Raw genomic sequence first — 22255 nt, 5'->3', positions numbered from 1 at the left:
GAAAAGAAAAGAAAAGAAAAGAAAAGAAAAGAAAAGAAAAGAAAAGAAAAGAAAAGAAAAAGAATGACCAGCTGTTTTACCTCTGTCAATTTGCCTGTCCTGGGTGAGGCAGTGGATTGCAGATGGGGTGGATGGCTGGCCCTTTCTTCAGCCCAAGTTGCCTTGGTAATGATGGCCAAGAGGACTGGGCTGGAAGCAGGCAAGACAAGTGTTCCCACTCCCAGGGTTTCTGTGCCTATTTGTTGTTGCTGGTAGTGATGAGGAAGGTTCCCCCCTTCCCCCCTTTTTGAATAATTTTTCAATGATGGTTATGGAGAATGTGCAGGAAGTAGGTTTTGAGGGGTACTCTTGAGTGTAAGATCTCTATCAGTCTGAGAAGAAATGGGAATCAGTGGTGGCAGTAGTTTGACTTGCCGGGCACATGCTTCCTTTAGAGACCCTAATTGTTTTGCTTTTCAAGTAATATTATTATATATATTATTATTCATCTGGAAAAGGAAAGAGAGGAGTGGTATCCTGACAGATGTTTTAACAACCGGCTCTCCAAAATTTCCAGCAAAAATGTTTTAATCCGTATTAAGTCTAAACAATCAACAAAACAGTAAATCAAACCCAGATTTATCGCGTTTGCAAATTTCTGAAGTTTAAATGCTCCCGCTAAAAATTTAATAATTCGCTGCCAGCGCACCCTTGAACCCCATTCTTTCTTTGGTACCCCTGAGATATGAAACGAGATATGAGGCTCAGTGGTCTTTTAAATGAACAGTTCAAGTTCCCCTACTTTTTGCCAATAGGACCTTGAGCCAATCAAAGCCATCTCTGAGTCCGTTTTCGTTCGGTAAAGTAGGAGTGGTGGAGCTGAGGCTCTGGGAATTCATTAAGCAGGTTTCAGTTGACTTTCACTTTAAAATAAAAAAAGTTATTGCTCCGAAAGGAGGTAGTGGGTGGAGTCTTAGGATGGGTCAATTTCCGCGGGAATCTACGACCAATCCAATCCCGACGTAAAGAGGGAACACGTCACCTCCGTCTTCTCCCCCCTTCCCCCCGCTACCCACCACCCACCGAGGTTTTCGATCTTCTTCCGGGGGAGGCCTAGAGCTCGTCTCGCCGCTGGAGCAGGACGCTTCTGCGCCTGCGCAAGACGTCCGGCTCTGGATTGAGTTCTAGCTTTGGGTTTGGCAGTGGGGCGAGGTGAAAATAGCCGCGCGCAGGCGCGTTGAGCGTAGTAAAGAAAGGAGGAGCCAGGGAAAGGGTCGAGGGCGGGAGCGTGGGCCCCTAGGGGGCGTTTCATTTGTTTGTGGAGTGGGCGGCTCTTTCCTGGGCTGAGAAAGGCGGGAAATGGCGGAGGCGCGCGCGGGAACCCGCCTAGCCCTCGGCCAAGGGGTGTCGACGGCCGTGGACGGGGGACGCAGGTGAGTGGGACTTGCGGCCGTGCCGACTTCTCCCGTCTGCCTGCAGCCTGGGCTGAGATCGCTCCCCGGAGCCCTGCAGAGCTCCCTGAACCTCAGCTACGGCTCCCGGGAGGGTCCTGACCCCTGACACGACCTGGGGACCGCCTCCCCTTCCCTGTGAGAAAGTCTGGCGTCTGTGGGGTTCTGAGCCAGCCCCACCTGGAAGTTAGCATCCGGGTACCCCCTTCCCTTCCGCTCCAGTTGGGCAGGAAATGAACGTTTATTAAGCAGTTACAAGCCTCTGCCCTAAGTTCTTTGCAAACTTGACCTCCTCTGATCCACAACACTACCCTGGGAGTGAGGGTCTGTTATCGACCCTGTTTGATAGGTGAGGAAACTTGAGTTAGACTGGTCCCCTTCCATCCAGACAGCAAACAATTGTGTGAGGGTCAGGGCCCAGCGGGGTATTCATAGGGTAAGTGGGGGACTAGTGGCCATCCTTAGCTGGGTCCATACCATCCCTGTAAGTGATGTATCAGGCTCGGGCATGAAGGGGCTGTGATGAGGGCCCCATTCTCCATTTACAAGCTTCTGAACATTTTAGAACTCCTAGGTTCCTTTGGTAGGTGATGAGTTCCTATTATCTTCAGGTGTCCAGTGTGGAGATTTGTGTACAGTTGAGCTCTTACTTCCCAAGGCAGGAATTCCTAACCTTTTGGAGGGGAGGTATCATGTATCTTTTGGACTCCTGCTCAGAAGATTGCAAAGGAAACTGGTAGTATCGAAATGCCATTATCCAAAGATTTTTAAAAAGAAAAAAGTTCATGCACTCTTTACGATCTCTCAGATTTATAGAATTGGAAGGATTCTTAGAGGTTTATCCAGGCTATTCATTTTGTAGGGGAAGAGCAAAGCAACCCAAGAAAAGCTATATATAAGACTCATGGTTTTTAAGTGATGGACATTTATTTTTACGGTTTTTATCTTTTGTTTTTATGTCAACCTCTTTTCCAAATACCAATTCCCTTTTAAAAAAAACTCTTACTTAGTATCAACTAAAAGTATATATAATATATTATACATATAAATATATTATAGTTTTATATATATAGAGAGAGAGTTACTTTGTATTAGCTATAAGACACAAGAGCTCCAGTTGGTGACTTGCCCAGAGTCACACAGCTAGGAAATGACTTAAGATCAAATTTGAGCCCAGGTCCTCCTACCTCCAGGCCTTGCCCTCTTCACAGTGCCACTTAGCTATCCTAACAGTTCATTTTTCAATTCAGCATATTTAAGTGGCATTGAGTATTTTACTGTACACTGTGCTGAACAGTGGAATTAGAAAACTCGGGGTTAACTTGGGTCTGCTAATGTTACCTGTGTGACTGGGAGCAAATAACTTCCACTTTTGAGGGGGATTAGATGTCATTAAGGCCCTTCTAGCTAAATCTGAGTAACTCTTGGGTTACCTAATTCATGAGAAGTTTGGAATACTATAAGCTAAGTGCTAAATGTGTGGTATAAAAATAAGTTCTTACTCCTTTTCTTACAAAAGTTTTATAATTTTGTGATTATGAGAGCTAAAGAATTACAAAGAAAGATGTAATCATTGAAGACAAAGTAAGAAGTTTTCATTGATGAAATTGGTCCCCAATAAAGAAATGTTGAGTGAAACACTATTATTCAGTGGTGGTATGAAAATAAATAAGACTTAGTTCCTATAAATCAAGGGATTTATGGCTTAGGAAAGTATATTTATAGTACAGGAAAGTTTCCACTAGAATTTTAAGGAAAATAATGTCAGAGCAATGCAGAGGGGCTTCCAAATATGAGGCTATGGAATTAAATTTTTTGTGATGCTTTTTCATCATCTTTTACTGCCCACCTTACTTGCCTTCCATAGACCCTTAATAGGCTACATTCTTCAATATATTACCTTTTTATTGTTATTCTCTATTAATAAATGGCTTGATACTGTTTTCCCAGATAACTTTCATTTTTAAGAGTCCTTTTGAAGATGCTTTGACAGGTCTTTGGTCAAGCTGTTCTGGGTTAAATGTTACAGTCTCCTTTCCCCATATTGTTGCAGCGGTGTTCAAATGTTAGAAAAAATTATGTCCCTCTCTAGATAAGTAGTTTAACATACCAAGTCAGTGAGAGTAATTTTGGAAAGTCTACATTTGGAACAGTCCTATTCCATATCATCAGTTTACTTTGAGGATGATCAGTAATGTTGGTCTCTGCAAAACTTCTTTTGCAGAGGTCACTTGTTTGTGGGATTTGTTTTTCTCAAAACACAGATAATTTTTGAGATGTCAGTATTTTTGCCTTTAAATTGAGATTATCTGTAGTATATCTTGATATATCTTATTTGCACATAGTTTTTGCATGATGTCTTTGTCTTTCAGTGTATTCCCAGTGTTTAGCACATAATAATTGCTAAATAAAAGTATGTTGACTTGACTAGGGACTAGACTAATCCACCATTATAAAGGCTTAGTTTTTTTCAGAGGGCCAAATATTTCCTTTCCTTGGTGCTTTGGGCATGTGGGATTGCTTGGAATCTATAGGAAAGTCCACTGACCTGTCCACACACAAAAGAAGCAGTGTCTTTACTTAATATCCCTGTTATAGCATCTGCCTACTAATGTGATGTGCCACTGAAGAGCAAAGGAAAAGAACTATTTAATCCCACCACTCCTTCATACTCTCAACTTTTATCTTCTCCTTTTCACTGCTGATCTTCTTGAAACACTCAACTACACTTCCTGCTTTAGCTTCTGACGTCCCACTTACTTCTGTTACTTGTCTTCAGTCTCCTAGAAGTTACCACTGATTGCCAATCATTTTTTCACTTTTAATTTCTGATGACCCTTTTTTATTCCTCCTCCTCCTTACCTCTGCTGCCTCTGATACAGTTGAAGACTCCTTTTTCCTGTTTGCAGTGTTTTTCTTCCTTTTTAAATGTTCCTCTCAATTCTCCTTCTGCTTGTCTTAAAGATTTTCCTCAGTCTCCTTTGCTGGATAAAAAAAAGTACCTGGTACTTTTGCCCAAGCCTTCTTTTTTCTCTATATTTTGACTTTTTGTCTTGTTATCATTATCCTCAGGAATTCATTAATCATGTCTGTACTACTGTCTTCCAAATACATATATACACCTAATGCTAAAGGTGATATAAGAGTTACTGGAGCATCACCAACTTCCTTTTGGGCATTTCTACTATGTATGTCTCAAGCATTTAGAATTCATCATATCTGTAATAGAACATATTGTTTCTTCGCTTCCTACACCCAAACCCCAGCCCCACCTTTTTCTCCAAACATTTATTTCTTTGGAGGGTGCCATTCTCCTTCTAGTTACCCAAGTTCTCAACCTCTGTGTTAGCCTTAACTTTTCATTCTCTTTTAACCTCTTATGCAATCAATCAGGTTCCAGGTCCTACTGATTATATCACTGTAGCTTCTCTTGAATTTGACCCCTCCTGTCCTAAATTAAACCCTTCTACCCTCTTATTTGAACCATTTGCAAGAGCCTCTTAATTTATTTCCCAGTTTCTAGTCTCTGCTTTTGGATCCATCCTTCATACAATTGCCAAAACAATCTTTAAAGCTCAATTCAGTTGTGTCACTCCCCTGCTCGAGGATATAGACCTTCACATTTTGATTCCAGCTTACTTTTCTCAACTTACTTCACATTACTCTCCCTCTTTGTGCACTTTAGATTATAACCAAACTGGCCTAATTTATGTTTTCATCTTAGGATTCCATCTTTGGCTTCTTTTTGAGCAAACAATTCCCCAGGCCTCAAATGTACTCTTTCCCTGTCACTGCCTCTTAGAAAGCCTAGATTACTTCAGGACTTAACTAAATGTTCTGCCTTATATAGGAATCCTTCCCTGATACTTGAAGTTGTTGCTGTTTTCTCCTTTCTCAGATTATCTGGCATTTGTTTATTTAGTTGCATATGTTATTCCTCAGTAGAATGTGCTTTTTGAGGACAAGAACTATTTATCACCTTTCTCTTTTTTCCCCTAGCACCCAGGACAGTACCTTGATCATAGATTTTTTTTAAACCCTTGGATCCTATCTTAGAATCAATACTAAATATCAGTTCCAAGGCAGAAGAGTGGTAAGGAATAGGCAATTGGGGTTAAATGACTTGCCCAAGTTCAAAGAGCTAAGTGTCCAAGACCAGATATGAACCCAGGATCCCCATCTCCAGGCCTGGTACTCTTATCCACTGTCATCTAGTTGCCTCTTAGCACATTATTTTTTAAAATGCTTGTTGATTTGGCACAGCCTAGTCTACCCTTCTATCTTTTGAGAGAGACATACATTGGCCAGGTGCAGAGCCCATCATGATCCTGGACTGTAGGGATATCTGTCTTCTTGTGACAGGTTGAGGGACAGAAGAGAAGCAGAGGAGTGGGGATCATGAGGAAGGTTTTTAAGATCCTGGTTCAGAACATTATTGGAGATGAAGTCTCACTACTAACAGGTACTATGTATTAGTTGCCAGGTTTTTTTTTGTTTTTGTTTTTTTTTTAAAACCCTTACCTTCCGTCTTGGAGTCAATACTGTGTATTGGCTCCAAGGCAGAAGAGTGGTAAGGGTAGGCAATGGGGGTCAAGTGACTTGCCCAGGATCACACAGCTGGGAAGTGTCCGAGGCCAGATTTTGAACCTAGGACCTCCCGTCTCTAGGCCTGGCTCTCAATCCACTGAGCTACCCAGCTGCCCCCTAGTTGCCAGGTTTTTGATAATGTGACTGAATATTTTTACAATCTTGAAATTTGTATCAATCAGACCCACAAACCTTAAAGGTATATTTTTCTATAAAGTCACTTAGTAACATTGATTCACCACCTCCTGCCACAGTCTTTTTTTGTCACCCTCTTGCTAGATTCTGACAGTTTCTGCAAGTTGAGTTCCCATTGAGTTCTTTTTAATGCAGTTGAAGTTTCATCAGCTTAACTAGGCCAAAGATATTGTTTTCACTTAAAAACAGTTTTGAACATGAATTTATCCAGCCTGTGTCTAAACTTACCATATTTTCCTACTTAGACCCCTTTTAAGCAAATCTCTGGCAATCTCAGTCAGGAATGTCTGCTAAATTTGCTAACTTAGTGATGGCTTTTCCTAAATTAAGATTTACCTCTCTTTACAGAATCCTCCAAAGAAACTGATTTTTCTTAACACTGAGACCTTTCTTCTCCCATATATATGTTGCTAGGTTTTTGATAATGTGACTAATATATATTTTTGATATTTTGATTTGATGATGTGACTAATGCAACCCCCCTCCCCCTGTGTATAGACTTTAGTAGTCCATAAGATGGAGTTGGTATACTGGGCTAACCGAATTCCTTAAAAGGCCAAGCATATATTTTCATTATAGATTTGAGTGAACTATATTACATATAGTACAAACTTGATTTTAAACAAATTTGAATTAAGTGTATTTAAAACCTGGGCTTTGTTAACCTTGGCCTTCTATGTTGTTCCTCTGCCCCTTCTCTCCACAATTCCTTCCTTCTTCTCTACCCTCCACCCACCACCCACCCCCTTGGAAGGAAAAAAGACATTTTCCCATAACAATTTCCTTTCCTTTTCATTTTTCTCTATAGGATGTTGGGAGTCTGGGGTATGGAGCGAGAACACCAGGAAGCTCTGAAGAAGAACCGAGTTGTGTTGGCCAAGCAGTTGCTGCTTAGTGAACTCTTAGAGCACCTCTTGGAGAAGGACATTATCACCCTAGAGATGAGAGAACTTATCCAGGTAGCTAGAAGTTGCAGAGGCATAGATTAGAGAGAAAAAAATAGTTGGGCAGGGGAGAGCATAGTAGAGGGGGAACACAAGGCATGAACAGGAAGGAAAAGAAGATATGGCTTTATCAAAGGGGTATAGCTTCAGAAGTCCTGAGGATACTAAAGGTGGTATAAAGTTTCAAGAGCAAGGACAGGATTAAACTCAATTTTCCTTTAAATAGGTATTGGTAAATTGGATGATAGTACTCTCTTAACAAAAAATTAATAGGTTTTGTTTTTATATCACTTATTTCCAGATATACTCCTTTCTTCATTGAGCCATATCTTATAACAAAGATTTCAAAAGAAAGAAGAAAAGCAGTTCAGTAAACCTTATTGGGAGTGTGAGATAGCTGTTCTCTTAGGGGGGAAAAATTGTGGTATGGGTTAAACAAACACAATTACTTTTTTAATCTTTTTTGCTCAAGGCCAAAGTGGGCAGTTTTAGCCAGAATGTGGAATTCCTTAACTTGCTGCCCAAGAGGGGTCCCCATGCTTTTGAAGCCTTCTGTGATGCCTTACGGGAAACCAAGCAAGGGCACTTAGAGGATCTGTTGCATAGAACCCTTTACAGCTTTCAGAATCTACCACCACCGGTATGAGGAATTGAGAATGTGATGTGTGTGTGTGTGTGTGTGGTGGGGGGGGGGTCTTCAAATGAGCTTTTATTAGTAGTCTTGGAACTGTCACATTGGGATTTGGAATATTGAAAGAAGATGTTATTGTGACTGGCATGTCTCTGAGACTTAGCATGATAACTGTTGTTTTCTTACAGTTGGGCTGTGACTATGACTCAAGTCTCCCTCTCCCAGTGTGTGAATCCTGTTCCCCTCACAAGCAACTCCGCCTGTCTGTAGGTGAGGATTCAGAGGAGGGAGTGATAGTTGGACTTCCCTTTTCTTATTTGGTCTTTGACTTTGAGCACCAGCCTCCTCTTTCCTATGTGTTGAAGAGAGTTCTTTTAATTAGTTGGCCAGGAACCAAAAAATGCTTTTGTTTGAATGAGTGCCAGGTGTGGCCCCTACCCTGTCAATAGTGAGATGGTTGGTAGTTTAGCATGTAGACTTTCACCTACCATGACCTTGAAAAGTGACCTATCTTTTCCCCTTCTCAGCTTCTGAGAATTAGAAATCCCCATACCTATGAATATTTCTTAATAAAAACTAAACTTATTCTGGAATGAGAAAGGAAATTACATTCAACTTCTAACTATAGTAATTAAAGCTTTTCTCTCAGAGATAGGAAGAAGGATTAAGTCTATTCTCAGTTCCTTGCAGTGCTGAGTTTAATCTTGGGTTTTGAAAACTGTTTCCCTGTCTCTGCCTCAGAGACCATGGAACATTCTTTGGACAATGGAGATGGACCTCCCAGCCTCCAGGTGAAACCCTGTACTCCAGAGTTTTATCAAACACACCACCATTTGGTGAGTCTTACAGAATGACTTGAGGATATGGGAAAGAAAAAGGGGGATCCCTCCCTTAGAAATGTAATCTTTATTGAGGGTTTCCTTATGTGCAGACCCCCTTTATTAGACCCATTGGGATGAAGGGAAAAAAGAATCAAGCATGGCCCCTGTCCTCATGGAGCTCCTAGTCTTGTGGAAGAGATAGTTCCTACTCTTAGATAGCTTTTTGGTGAAAATGTTGGTCTTGTTTTTTGCAATCTAACCCAGCCTTTCCTACACAGGCTTACAGATTGCAGTCTCAACCTCGTGGCCTAGCATTGGTGCTGAGCAATGTGCACTTCAATGGGGAGAAAGACTTAGAGTTCCGATCTGGTGGGGATGTGGACCACAGTTCCCTGGTGACCCTCTTCAAGCTCTTAGATTATGATGTTCATGTCTTGCGTGACCAGACTGCACAGGTACTACCTGAGAAAGGGGGTGAGGGGCCTTGCATTTGCTTATAGAAGAAAAGCTTAGGACCAAATAAATGAGGGCTTAAGGGATTGAATAAAGGATATAAACCCTCTCTTCTTTAGAGCTTCTGCTACTACTGTGTACATTAACCTCTCCTGTAAGAATTATTTTCTCTCCCCCACTCAGGTGCCCAATGTTACTATAGTTTACTAAAGGATGTGTAAGTCCAATTGACTGCTTGAGCATCATTTTCATAGTGTTTAACTGCATATAGTATTCAGATTATAGCTTTAGGCTTGACCAGGGGTACTTGCACCCTGTGGGATTGATTCATGTTGATCAAACTCAGAAGAGAGTGATTTCTAAACCAGAATGCCCATTCTTTTATGTTGGAAGATATAATTGCCCCAGTAATCAAGACTAGTCTCTTAGTAATTCATTTCTTGGTGAACTTAGAAGACTAAAGTAATGAACAGTTATTTGATGAGCACAGAGAAAAGGGGAAGTTAGTTATATGTTCTGATGGTTATCTAGAATCAAATGCCTCCTTCCTTGAATAATGCTAAAGGACATACTAACAAATTCTTATCTTTTTTGAATATTCTTTGTGGTCACCAAGCCATATTTAATGGTGTTGACTTGATCTTTATGAATTGCTATGGCTGAGAAAAATCATCACTTACTGGTCAGCCTCTTCAAACTTAATTCTCAGACAACTGTGTGGCCAGGCATATATATAAGAAGGCTTTTCCGTTTAGTAGGATCTGTGCGCTACTGTCATCTTTGAGAACCTCCAGGCCAGGAGACACTGAAACAGGACTTTATTTGCATTTCACAAATCTCCACTAATTTAAAATAACTAATAATTCATAAAGATCAAGTTTTAGAAGAGTTGTAATCTGCTTTGTTAGAATAGTAGGAACAAAATCATCAGATAAAATAACATTTCTAGAAGTATTCAAATGAATTTAATAGTATTTGCCTTAAAAACTATCTTATTTTCATGTTTTTGGCTTTTCACTTTTATTTCTGAATATAAACCTCCACCTTCCATTATTCATTGAGCCATCCTCTATAATAAAGAATCTCAAAAGAGAAGGGGTGAAATAATTTGGCAAAAAAAAAAAATCTGTCATTTTTTTTCTTGTAGTTTAAGCAATATACCATGCCAGTCATCATCCATCTCTGTAAAAAGGGGAGGGAAGTGCTTTTTTCCCTTCTTCAGGCCCAAGTTCAATCATTATAATTATACATTGTTCCATTTCTATTTTTGTTCTTTCCATTTATGTTATTGTTATAAGTATACATTGTATCCTATGCCTATTTATATCACAATATCAGTTCATATAAACCTTGTGCTCCTCTTTGTAATTTTTTATATCCTTTGTTTTAATACCAGGATAATAGCTCTTGAGCCATCTTAACTTTGATTTTTAGCCATAAAACAAATATAAAAGCAAACTTTCCCTGATTGGCACAGATGCTTTAACTTGCTCAGTGTTTAGCTAAACTATCTCATCAGGATTTATAAGCTCAAAGGATCCAGCTTCAGTTTTCCCCAGAAGCAGAGATTACTGGAGTGCATTAGTACACCTAGCTGTTATTTCTTTCAGCACAGTAATATTCCATTATATGAATGTACTGAAATAACTGTTCCACAATCAATTTCTTTAACATTTTAAAAATATTTTTATAAATAACCTTTATTTCCCCCCGAATCCCTCCCAGAGACCCATTATTTTGAATATATTTAAGGAATAAAAGAAAGAAATGCAGGGAGGAATTCAGCCAAGCCAATATGTCAAAATAACATTAAATGAAGTATTCCATACCTGTGGGACACTCCTCCCATCTTCTTTGCAAAAGAGTCGGTGGAGATACTTTCTCATTTCTCTTCTTTTAAGCTATCTTGCCCTTTGCACTTTTGCAGTGTTCTTTTCATTAACATTATTTTAGTTGTTGTTTTACTTTGTATCAGTTAATATAGATCTTTCCATGCTTCTCTGGGCCTATCATGTTCATTTTTTACCACATAGTAATATTCTTTTCTATTCCTGTACTATAATTTATTTAGTCATTCCACAGTGGAAATTTCTTACTCAGTTAAGTGATATTTATGTTAATGGGTCAATTTTTATTTACCTGTTCTTGTTATCATAAGTATAACTTTATTACAGTTTCCACATATAAAGTCAAACATTTTTTACTTCGCTAAAAGTATAGTCTTGATTTTGTTTTAAGGATAAGAAAGAGGAAAAGAAACAAATCATGATTTACCAGCTCTGTGTGTTCATTCTACCAGAAAAAAATAGTTTTTGAAGAGTATATATTGAAAAAGAAAAAAAACATTCTAATGTTAATCTGTAGGCTGATATGATGACTAATATAGTCAACTTAGAGGGATAACCTGTATGTAGTGCATTAGTTTAATAGTACCTGTGATACTTCACTTTCACCAAAGGATTTTCATTTTTCTGAATGATAGGAAAAAATACAATTAAAAAATGAGTCTTAAATGATTGATAGTTAAATTCATAATTGGTAATTTTAGGGTCTTGCTGTTTACTTAAGAGGAGCTATTGTTATTTTTTGGTTTTAACTTTGTCAAGCCAACCTACCGAATCAACATGTTTTCTGTTCTTTAAAAATATCAAACTCAGGGATATTCTTTTTTAACATCACATGGCATATATTTAGAACTCAAATAAAAATGCTATATACATTTACAATTTTTTTTCCTTTTAACATAGGTGTTTTATTTAGGAATTATAGAATCTACCAAGTCTTTTAGAGCACTCTTTTTTTTAAGGTCACCCTTAATAAATATATCAGTTATACTACCTGTTAAAGTTATTTACAAAGTGAAATTTATGTTTCCTTTAACTAGGCTTTTGTTACTTCTCAGGTACAGGGCTTTAGAAGCAAAGAGGAAGTTGCAGTAATCCATAATCCATATGAACTAGGTAATTTAATATTGCAACAATATTTGATAGCAATAAAATTTTAAAATGTGTAAAATAATTAATTATATCGAGGGCTGTTCAGAGCAAACAAGTCTATTCTTGATTCAGAAATTCAGAGACCGAATCTGTCAACATGAGTACTAACCCATTCACCTGTTGATCAGTTTCAGAGTAAAAAGTTTTCCTTTTCTCTTTCATTATACAACTTAAGATATAAGGACCAAATATTCAAATCCTTTGTTGGAACCATAGTGAACCATAAGCTATCATTTTAACAGCCTTTTCTAAAATAATACCTGTATATGAATAGAATTTCTCTTGGTAAGTGACTCCCTAGGAGTTGTTCTTTTCACATAAAATAAGTGTAATAGATTCTTCTTTTATTCTTACTGTAAAGTAAGAGTTTTCTTGGTAGAATTCTGGAAAGAAAGCTTCAAATGCATTTATTCACTTAAAATTTATTTATCATAAAGTAAGTGTCCCAAGCTAATAAGAAGTTACAAAACTACTAGTACCCTTTCTAATTATTAATTCCTTAAACATACTATGCATTTAATAAGAGCTGTGTGTGTATATGTCACCAAATATATTAATGGTACATTAATACTAATTGACTTTGAATATAGCACTTTTAAGTTTTGCAAAGTACTTCTCTATTTGCCTTTTCAGGAGATAGTAAGAAAAATGCAAAGTGAAAAGAAAAATGAAAAATTTCAGATCTAAGGCCTTTGAAAAATAAAAATAAATTTCTCAATAATAATTATGGTGGATTTTGTTTTAGTTATCTTAGTTTTTAATAATAGCAGTAGAATCATAAGTATCAGAGATGTATATATTTTAAATTTATTAAAATAATTTCATTCTTTAGTATTCATTAATTGCCTGCTCTGTTATAGGCACTAAGATATGGGAATTTTTATATATATATTTTTGGTCAGGACTGAATAGATTCTACCTCCAACAATGCAGGTAGGCAATTGGTTTTTAAGTTATGATAGTCTGCAGAGCAACTTGGGCCACAGATATTAAGTGATTTACCTCTGATAATGTTTTCAGAGGAAGTATTCAAACCCATGTTTTCCTTGTTCCAAAGCTAAAATCTTTCTTGTATCTAGCTACACCTAAAGGCCCAAGGCTGCAAAGACAAAAAGGAAAACAATTTCTGGCTTCAAGTCGTTTACTGGGTAAAATTCTGGAAAGAAAAACTTCAAATGCGTCTATTCACTTATAACTTAAGGAATTTAATTTTTAAAACAAAGCCAGAAAGACCAAGAAAAGCGGTTTGATTCACACTCCATTGTTTTACTTCTGTTTTCCCCAATGTCCAGATGTTTCCAAATTCAGCAACTACAAGCATCTCTTAATTGACAAATTATATTCCAGTATTTTATTTCATTCATCATTTCACTTATTCAACAAATGTTTGGAATTTGGAACATACTTTCCCATAGAAACAATTGTTATAAATGGTGTTTCCAATTAGTTTTGAGTTGACAGAGTACCTGTCATCTTTATTTTTTTTTGTTTGTTTCTCCTTTTTTGTTTCACTTGTTTCCTGTCAAACAAGCCTTTATGGAATTTGACTACCACATGTAACATTGTTTCTATGAAAAAATGCTTCTGCAGCTAGGCTGAAATGGAGCAGCAAGAAGATTGCAACTTCTTCCTCCCTGACCCAACTGCAGGAGTTACTAATAAGGAAACTAATTCTGAGGTCACTTGTCACTCAAGAAAGCTCACTTCTATATCTTGTTTGTGGTATTTTCATATAATAGAGGATGTCTGCTGAGAATTTCTGTTGCATAAATATTTGTCTACAAACGAATTCACTTTTTACTTTTAAAACTATTCTTCATTCTCTTTCAAGAACTCTCATATGGATCTAAAACATATATTTTGGTAATTTTTGTTCCTCTAAACCAGTGGTTCCCAAACTTTTTTGTCCTACCACCCCCTTTCCAGAAAAAATATTACTTAGCACCCTATCACATACTATCACTGCCCCCCTTACAGTTATTCACCGCCCCCAAGTGCACCTGTGGCCATCACCGCCTCCCCTGTATCGCTGCAGTACCCACCAGGGGGTGGTGGCGCCCACTTTGGGAATCTCTGCTCTAAACTGTTCTTTTAGAAGATTAAGCCATCAATATTAATCATATCTCCTTTTTAGTAGGCTTAATCTGACATTTCAAGCTAAAATACTAGTCCAAATTTTATGTAATGTATTAAATTGGGCTTGATGTTGAGTCTTATTCATTGCTGACAGTAGAGAAAAGAAGCTGAAATATCAATACTGCTATTGGGAGAGTTCAGTAAGTTCAAGGAATGTGCAAGAATCCAAGTTGGTAATAGAAAGAATGCAACAGCAAAATCAGTCAGTTTGACTTTGAAGTCATGATGTGGGCAGACAACCTAGGTCCAGGTGAACATGTCATAACAAGAGCAATTAGTATAGTAAAGCCACCTTGATTTTGAGACAGCCTGGTTTATCAAGAGGTCTTTTCTGTTTTCCTTGACCCATTCAGGAGGTAGGGTGCCTTTATAGTTTTAGCCCACAGGTTAGGTTATATCAGTTACTACACTCACCTTCCACTAGAGGGCAAGAGAGCAGTGGTATGTATCTGTTTATACCGGACGGATTATTTCCTTGAAGAAAGTACCATTTATTTTTCCAAATAAATGCCTTATAAATACCAAATCTTTTCCTAATGATATTTTATTAGTACACAGGAATAGCCAATTTCTATGTTAAGAAAATTCAATCATTTTTAAAGTATAGTTTGTAAGCTTATATTCCTGGTTCTTATTTTCAACCATTTTTTCCTCTATTTTTCAGCTGCTGCCTTAAGTATTTCATTAATTATTTATGTGAACTAGATCATTTTAGCTGCTGCTTTAGATATTCTTTTTTAAATGCAAGTATATTTTACACAAATTCAGTTTGAATTCTAGCTTGATATTTTTACTATATCTAAGTTATAGATGATATAAAATCAATAACTTTGAATTATCAATGAGGGTATTTAGCTTTAATATAGTATAGAAAATAGGTAAGAGAAGATATCAAAGTAAATTTGTAGAGTGATTAATACAGGAAGAGGTAGCACTCAGAAAAGATAACCTTGTACCTTTTGTTCTATTTGATTCTTTGACAGTTTTCTGTGTCTTTTGAGTTTTTTTGAGAGAGTGCTGTATTTATCTGTTAGGAAGACAATGAATAAAGACCCTGGGGCATGGTACTAGTTTATTGTGGTAAATATATCTATCTTATCTTGAAGGGAAGAACATATATAAGTTAGGGTTGAGGAAAAACTCTTTTGAATGCTACTATTAACTCCTCAGCCTGAATTCTTCCTATGAAAATTATGCGTGCTAGACATCCATATGCTGTGGCACCTTGCTGTATACATCACAGGATCATGAAAACATCTTCCCTACTAGAAAACACCATAAAAATAATGTATTGCACTTAATATGAGATTTCACATACTCGTGCTTTTCCTATAGTAGTCTACACTTTCACTCAATCATCCTTATCACTAAGTATATACATTTATAAAAAGTCTTTCCAAGACTTCAGTTAGTTGGGAAAAAGGTAAATCTTAAAATGTGATCTAAAAATGGTCTTAGAAAGTAACATGCTTTTCCCAATTGATAATAGGACATTTTGAGATATCTGTGTGTAAGAAAAACTTAAAATTGCAGGTTCACTAGAAGTCTTGCTTAATAGGTAACTTATGTGGGAATTTTATCTTTCAGGAGATGCAGGAGAAACTCCAGAGGTTTGCACAGCTGTCAGCTCACCAGAGCACAGATTCCTGTATGGTTGCACTCCTCTCTCATGGCATAGAAGGTGGCATCTATGGTGTAGATGGCAAGCTGCTCCAGGTATAGGAGTCTCTAGACACAAACTAATGAAACTAGGGTTTCTTACTTCTCTCCCCATTTTACATTGTAACAGCTGTTTTATGTATTGTGGGATTCCAAAAGTACAGTACTGAAGATTGCTTAACCCACTTGCTTCATCCACTCTTTCTACTGCAGCTTCAAGAGGTTTTTCGACTCTTTGACAATGCCAACTGCCCAAACCTGCAGAACAAGCCCAAGATGTTTTTTATCCAGGCTTGTCGTGGAGGTAAGTGCCATAGTCAGCCCAGTGCCTGGGTAGTGGCTCCTGGGCAGTCCCCTTGCCGGCTCTCACTTTCCTGTTTGCTCCTCTCAGGTGCTATTGGATCCCATGGGCACCCCCTTCTGTTCACTGCTGCCACCGCCTTTCTCACTCTGTAAGTGTCTCTCCTTCTGCATGGGCTGTGCTAGGACTTGGGCAGCCCATGGCTCTCAGGTTGGTCAGCTCTGTATTCTGCATCTCCATGTCTTCTCATCAGGGCACTCTTACCAGCATCCTCATTTTCCTCTTGGAGCTCTCTTTCTCTGCACTGCAGTTCTTAACTCTGAAATATTCTCTCTCTGCATGAAAGCAATGAATAACAAAGTTCCTCTCTTTCTCATCTCTGCCTCACTTCCTTTTTCCCCTTTAACTCCCACTCGTCTATATCTGTTTTCCCTTCCCTTCCTGTCTGCCTCTCTTCTTAAAACTCCCTGCCCTTTTCCTAACTACTATATATTGTGCAAGGGACCCAAGAGGCACTCATTTCTGTGCTAACAAGCTTTTCGACCATACTGCTGCCTGGAGTGCTTTGTTTTCCCTTACTTCAATGCATCTTAACCTTTTTCTTCCCCTGCATGAAGTTTTTTCAGCTCCCTTAGGAGCCAAGACCTTGAGCATTCTACTTTTACATGGCTTCCAACCAATGAAATCACCTATTTTGAGACCCTATTATGCTAAGTACTTTTTGTTGTTGTTTTTTTTAAACCCTTAACTTCTGTGTATTGGCTCCTAGGTGGAAGAGTGGTTAAGGGTGGGCAATGGGGGTCAAGTGACTTGCCCAGGGTCACACAGCTGGGAAGTGTCTGAGGCCGGATTTGAACCTAGGACCTCCCGTCTCTAGGCCTGACTCTCAATCCACTGAGCTACCCAGCTGCCCCCTTATGCTAAGTACTTTTAGGATAGAAAAGAAAGCATGATTCCTCCCTTCAAGTCACTTATCAGATAGTTTGTGAGATAAGATAGACATAGCTAAAGTGAGAAAACAATTGACAACACAGAAGCAAATATGCAGCGGTGTGGTAAATTAAATCTTAGTACTGATATAGGAAGAAAAGAGGGGGATCAGGAAAGGCTTCATACAGAAGATGGCACTTAAGCTGAACCTTGAGTGAAACTAGGGTTTCTGAGAGATGGAGGTAAAAAGTGGAGAACATTCTGAACTGGAGGACAGCCAATGCAGAGACACAGAGGTGGAAGGTGGAGTACTATGTATGAGACTGTCAGAAGGCTCATTTGGCTGGCCTTTACAGTGTGTGATGTGTAGGAATGTTAATGAGGCTGAGCAGATAAAAAGCAAGTTAGGTTTTTTTTTTTTTTATTTTAAACCCTTAACTTTCGGTGTATTGTCTCATAGGTGGAAGAGTGGTAAGGGTGGGCAATGGGGGTCAAGTGACTTGCCCAGGGTCACACAGCTGGGAAGTGGCTGAGGCCGGATTTGAACCTAGGACCTCCCATCTCTAGGTCTGGCTCTCAATCCACTGAGCTACCCAGCTGCCCCCTAGCAAGTTAGGTTTTGAAGGACCTTAATCACTGAACAGAGGAGTTTCTGTTTGATCCTAAAGGTAATGGGAACTGTTGTAGTTTGATCCATGCTTTAGGAAGCTCACTTTGGCAGCTGGTGGAGGCCAGATTGGAGGAGGGACAGTCTTGGGGCAGAGAGGCCAATTCTTGACTGTTGAAATAGTAAGGCAGGAAAAGATGAGGACTGTAGTTTAAAGTGATGACCAGATGGGTAGAGCCAAGGGGACTGTGGAGATAGAAATAAGAAGATTTGGCAAGTAATTGACTTTATGGAATGTAATTTTTAAAAAAATTTTTTAAACCCTTAACTTTTGTGTATTGGCTCCTTGGTGGAAGAGTGGTAAGGGTGGGCAATAGGGGTCAAGTGACTTGCCCAGGTTCACACAGCTGGGAAGTGTCTGAGGCCAGATTTGAACCCAGGACCTCCCATCTCTAGGCCACTCTCTCAATCCACTGAACTATCCAGCTGCCCCCTATGGAATGTAATTTAACATTTTTTCTTCTTGAGTACATTCATGTGCCCTTTCTGAATCCACCTTCCAAATTCTCCACAAAATGTCGAGGGAGAAACTAGTAAGTATCCAACCTCTGTGGTAATTGGAATCTTACCTACTTACCCCTTTCACTTGAGGAATGACTCTATTGGCTTTCACCCCACCTCTCCTTTATTCTGCTTATTTCATTTCTCTGTGAGTCTTATTAAGATTGAAATACTGTGAGACCCAGAAACTCTCTGTTAGAGCAAGTCCAGAGGCAAGAGACTGGATCATCTCAGACCTGTGGTAAAAGCATCTGCTTTTCCTTTCTGTCCAAATGCAGATAGATGATGGATTAGATGACTTCTAAAGTCCCTTCCACTGGATGGAGTCTTACTCAGCACTTCAAACCACTCCTTCTTTCCTAACAGGGCTCAGGACTCTCACAATTGTTTGTGTTCTCTCTGGAGGAGGGAGAGATAGAGTGTTGTGTTTGTGTCTATCAGGCACAAATTGACTGAGGCAGCAGCCAGCAATGGTTGTCCCCCTTGGAATGAGAGGGAAAAATTGGGTCTCTCATTGTCAGACCCAGGGAGAGAATGCTGTTTCTGTCCCTTCTCCCTGCAGATGAGACAGACCGAGGGGTAGACCTTCGAGATGGGAAAGAGCATGTGGCTTCTCCAGGGTGTGAGGAAAGTGATGCTGGCAAAGAAAAGATACTGAAAATGCGACTGCCCACACGCTCTGACATGATCTGTGGCTATGCGTGCCTCAAAGGTACTCGGGATTCTAGAACAAAGGGGAAAGGAAGGAAATAGGTATTTAGATAGTAGCTGCTAGGTGCCAGACACTAAGCTAAGTGCGTTTGGCACTGTGCTGTGGTAAAGGGAGAAGGAAGTGATAATGGAGTCTTCAGGTCCCCTACTTAGGATGGTACTATTTCAGAAGGGGCTATGGAATGGGGAATAAGCCTGAAGGCCAGGATCTCTAATTCTAACACAGTCCTGGTCTGATTGTAGGCACAGCTGCCATGCGCAACACCAAGCGGGGATCCTGGTACATTGAGGCCCTGACCCAAGTATTCTCTGAGAGGGCTCGAGATATGCATGTGGCAGACATGCTGGTTAAGGTGAGTCTCCCTTTGTTTGACTTTCTGCATATCTTCACAGTTTGCCCTGCCTCCATTTTTTCTACTTTCTTTTCCCCCTTATCTTCCTTCCCTGTTAGAGCTTGCCTTGTTTTTGGGTAGATGTTGTAAAAAGCCTGAAGTCTTTGGCTTGAGACTTGTGGTGCAGAGAGGGGGCATAACTGCTTTGCAGAATTCTTCTGTCAGTTGATGAGGGTTTTAGAATCCTGGGAAAAAGTTCAGTTGGTCCTGGGAACTCTTGGAAAGAATCAGGATCCATCTGAGCTCCTTCTTTAGATTGAAACCTGGCCTATATTTTGCAGATTTTCTTTTAAAATTGTTAGTTTAGCTAATTCCTTTGAGGCTCCCTAGCCTTCCTTTTTCCCCACCTTCATTTTCCCTACCTGAATGTCTGAGAAGTTTGAAAGGAGAGTAGATCTGAGAGTTAATTCAAATCTGTGATAGTTTAGTCAAATAGGGCTTACCCTTGTTACAAATTTACCTATTGAATCATAGTATTCAGCGTTCCTACCCCTTTTGGCTACAAACCCTCCTGGGGCTGAAGTAGGCTGGTCCCTACTCAGTCTCACGTTCCTGCCTCCCTTCCCCCACCTGAAGCTTTCTCTAAGAGGCTGTTAGGGTTACCCTGTATCCTCTACCCTGTCAATCAACCCTAACAAAACAGTAAACCTCATTTGTCTTTAATTAAAACCCTTTGGCTACTTCATTAGTTGATTAGTAAGAGAGGGAGGTGGAGAGAGAGAATAACGTTCTCTCTGGAGTTTGAGGGAAGCTGGAGGTATCCATTTTGGAGGAAGTGAAACTTCAGTACTTCCTCTAGTCCCTTCCTGTGAACTGATTAGAAGCCTCAAGTCAGTTTCAAGCTGTTCTTGGCTGGCTCTAACCTGGCTCTGTAAAGTCTCTCTTTTTCTTGAAGGGCTCAGTCTGTTTCCCTTCAGTGTTTTGCCTCTAACCTGGGTCCCAGCCTGTATTTCCCTGCTGTTGTTGCCTGCCTTAGATTAACTCATCCTCTCCCTTGCAACTCTTTATACCTCCGTGTTATATTCTCTAAACTCAGACATTCCCTTATTTCTCCTACCACTTCAACTACCAACCTTCACCATTGTACCTTCCTCATCCACTATATTGCCTTAGGGATTCACAAAACCCTATCCACAGTGCCCATCCTCAATTCTAACATACCTCTGCCTTAATTTCCCTACTACCTAGCCTATTCCCTTGATTTTTTACCTCCAGCCTTGGGTCCCTTGCCTTGTCTTATTCCCTATTCCAACCAGCTACTACCTATAGCCTAAGCCCTTATTACCCCTAGCTTCAGTCCCTTATTACATCCTGCAAATTCCCCTATAACAGACTTAACAATTTTCTCCCTCTCCAGGTTAATGCACTTATCAAGGATCGAGAAGGCTATGCTCCTGGTACAGAGTTTCATCGATGTAAGGAGATGTCTGAGTACTCCAGCACCCTCTGTCGCCACCTCTACTTATTCCCAGGACATTCCCCTACACGATGAGCTCCCATCTTCTCAAACAACCCCGAGTGAGACCACAGGAGGCATGAATGAACTGTCCCTCTTCAGAATGGACCATTTTGTCCTCCCCCTCAGGGATAATGGGACTCTCCCAGGCTTGTTTTATATACCTTTTATTTTCCACTTTGAAGATGGGACCTGCAGGCCAGCTCCTCTTGGGTATGAAACTAGAGCCATTTCTTGGCAGTTCCTGGTCAGTCACTGCCAGGAGGAGTGCTTAGGGTACTCAATAAGGGAGTCTGGCAGGTAGTTCTAGAACACACTTCTATATGGTGTAAGAGGTATGTGAGCTTCACTCCTAAGTACTAATATTGAATACCCTACCAAGCCCCAGCCCTAGCCTCTTGTGGGTATTGATTTTACCACCAGGGTTATTGTGAATAGCACTTTGATCATTGTCTCTGTTACATGAGTTAAGCCATTTTGATGATCTTCCCCACCTTTTATCCTGACTGTTTTCAAACACTATTTCCCTTGCCATTCAGGGATATTTTGGGTGATGTCCTTTACTACTTAATTCAGTACTTTAAAAATCTGTTATTTCTTTAGTATGAGTGCTCACTCTTTCCACTGTCACATTATGAAGCCCCTCCATGATTTAGTAAGTGGCAGTCCAAAATCACTGTGGCCAAAAAATAATTACTTCTCTTCAGTTTGATGATGTTTCTCTTGAAATGAACTAGATTCCTCTTTGGGTAATAGACATGGGAACCATCAACTGGGTCCATTTTCAAAGCCTTTCCAGCTTCATGAGAATCTGTGTAGTAGAGCTTGTACTTTACTAGCTTAGTCTTTGAGAAACCAGTGGATATCTTTTAATAAGGGGAGTTATTTGGTCTGAGAGGGCCAAGCACAACTCAAAACACTGTATCTACAGTAATGACCTATGCATTCTCCTTTTTAGTACTGTAAAGGCCTCCCTATTAGGAGGGGACTGTCTTCCTCTATTCACCTAGTCTGAATATACTCCAGCCCAACTTTAGAGAAGGGTGACAACTCCCCTTATCCAAGAGATTAAGGTGACTTATTCCTCCCTCAGGGAGTTTCCCAGATCTCATAAATAGTTACTTTCTCCTGTGTTTTCCTATTGAAATGGATGTCACAGAGAAAGAATGGAGAATGGATTGTGAATGATACCTCAGAATAATTCTTTTTTTCCTTTGTCTCCTAGCCTGAGCTGTCACCAAGTCCCATTTTCTGCATTTTAGATGTTCTCCCTTTCTCCCTATTCCCGTTTCTCATCCAGCCTAGGTTTTCCATGTTTTGTGCCAGAATTACTGTAATAGCCTCCTGGACAGTATCCTTTCTTCCAGTCTTTCAACCTCCATCCATTCCGTATGCTATAGTTAGACTGATTTTCTAAACTATTCCCCTACTAAAGAAACTATAGA

General features: G+C 39.5%; 1 protein-coding gene across 1 annotated transcript; it reads left to right on the top strand.

Annotated features, from left to right (window-relative positions):
- Positions 1–1343: 1343 nt before the first annotated feature.
- CASP2 (caspase 2) lies at positions 1344–21481 on the top strand. Its single transcript, XM_044678173.1, has 11 exons — positions 1344–1412; positions 7021–7171; positions 7629–7796; positions 7976–8057; positions 8529–8623; positions 8887–9063; positions 15781–15909; positions 16066–16156; positions 18814–18963; positions 19206–19315; positions 20712–21481. Exons 2-11 carry the CDS (start codon positions 7022–7024, stop codon positions 20844–20846), a joined length of 1287 nt encoding a protein of 428 aa, XP_044534108.1. The 5' UTR covers positions 1344–1412; position 7021; the 3' UTR covers positions 20847–21481.
- The last annotated feature ends 774 nt before the right edge of the window (positions 21482–22255 follow it).

Source organism: Gracilinanus agilis, chromosome 5 (genome assembly GCF_016433145.1).
Source record: "Gracilinanus agilis isolate LMUSP501 chromosome 5, AgileGrace, whole genome shotgun sequence".
NCBI lineage: Eukaryota > Metazoa > Chordata > Mammalia > Didelphimorphia > Didelphidae > Gracilinanus > Gracilinanus agilis.
The sequence above is the reverse complement of the archived record's forward strand: the minus strand, read 5'-3'. Positions and strand labels throughout refer to the sequence as shown.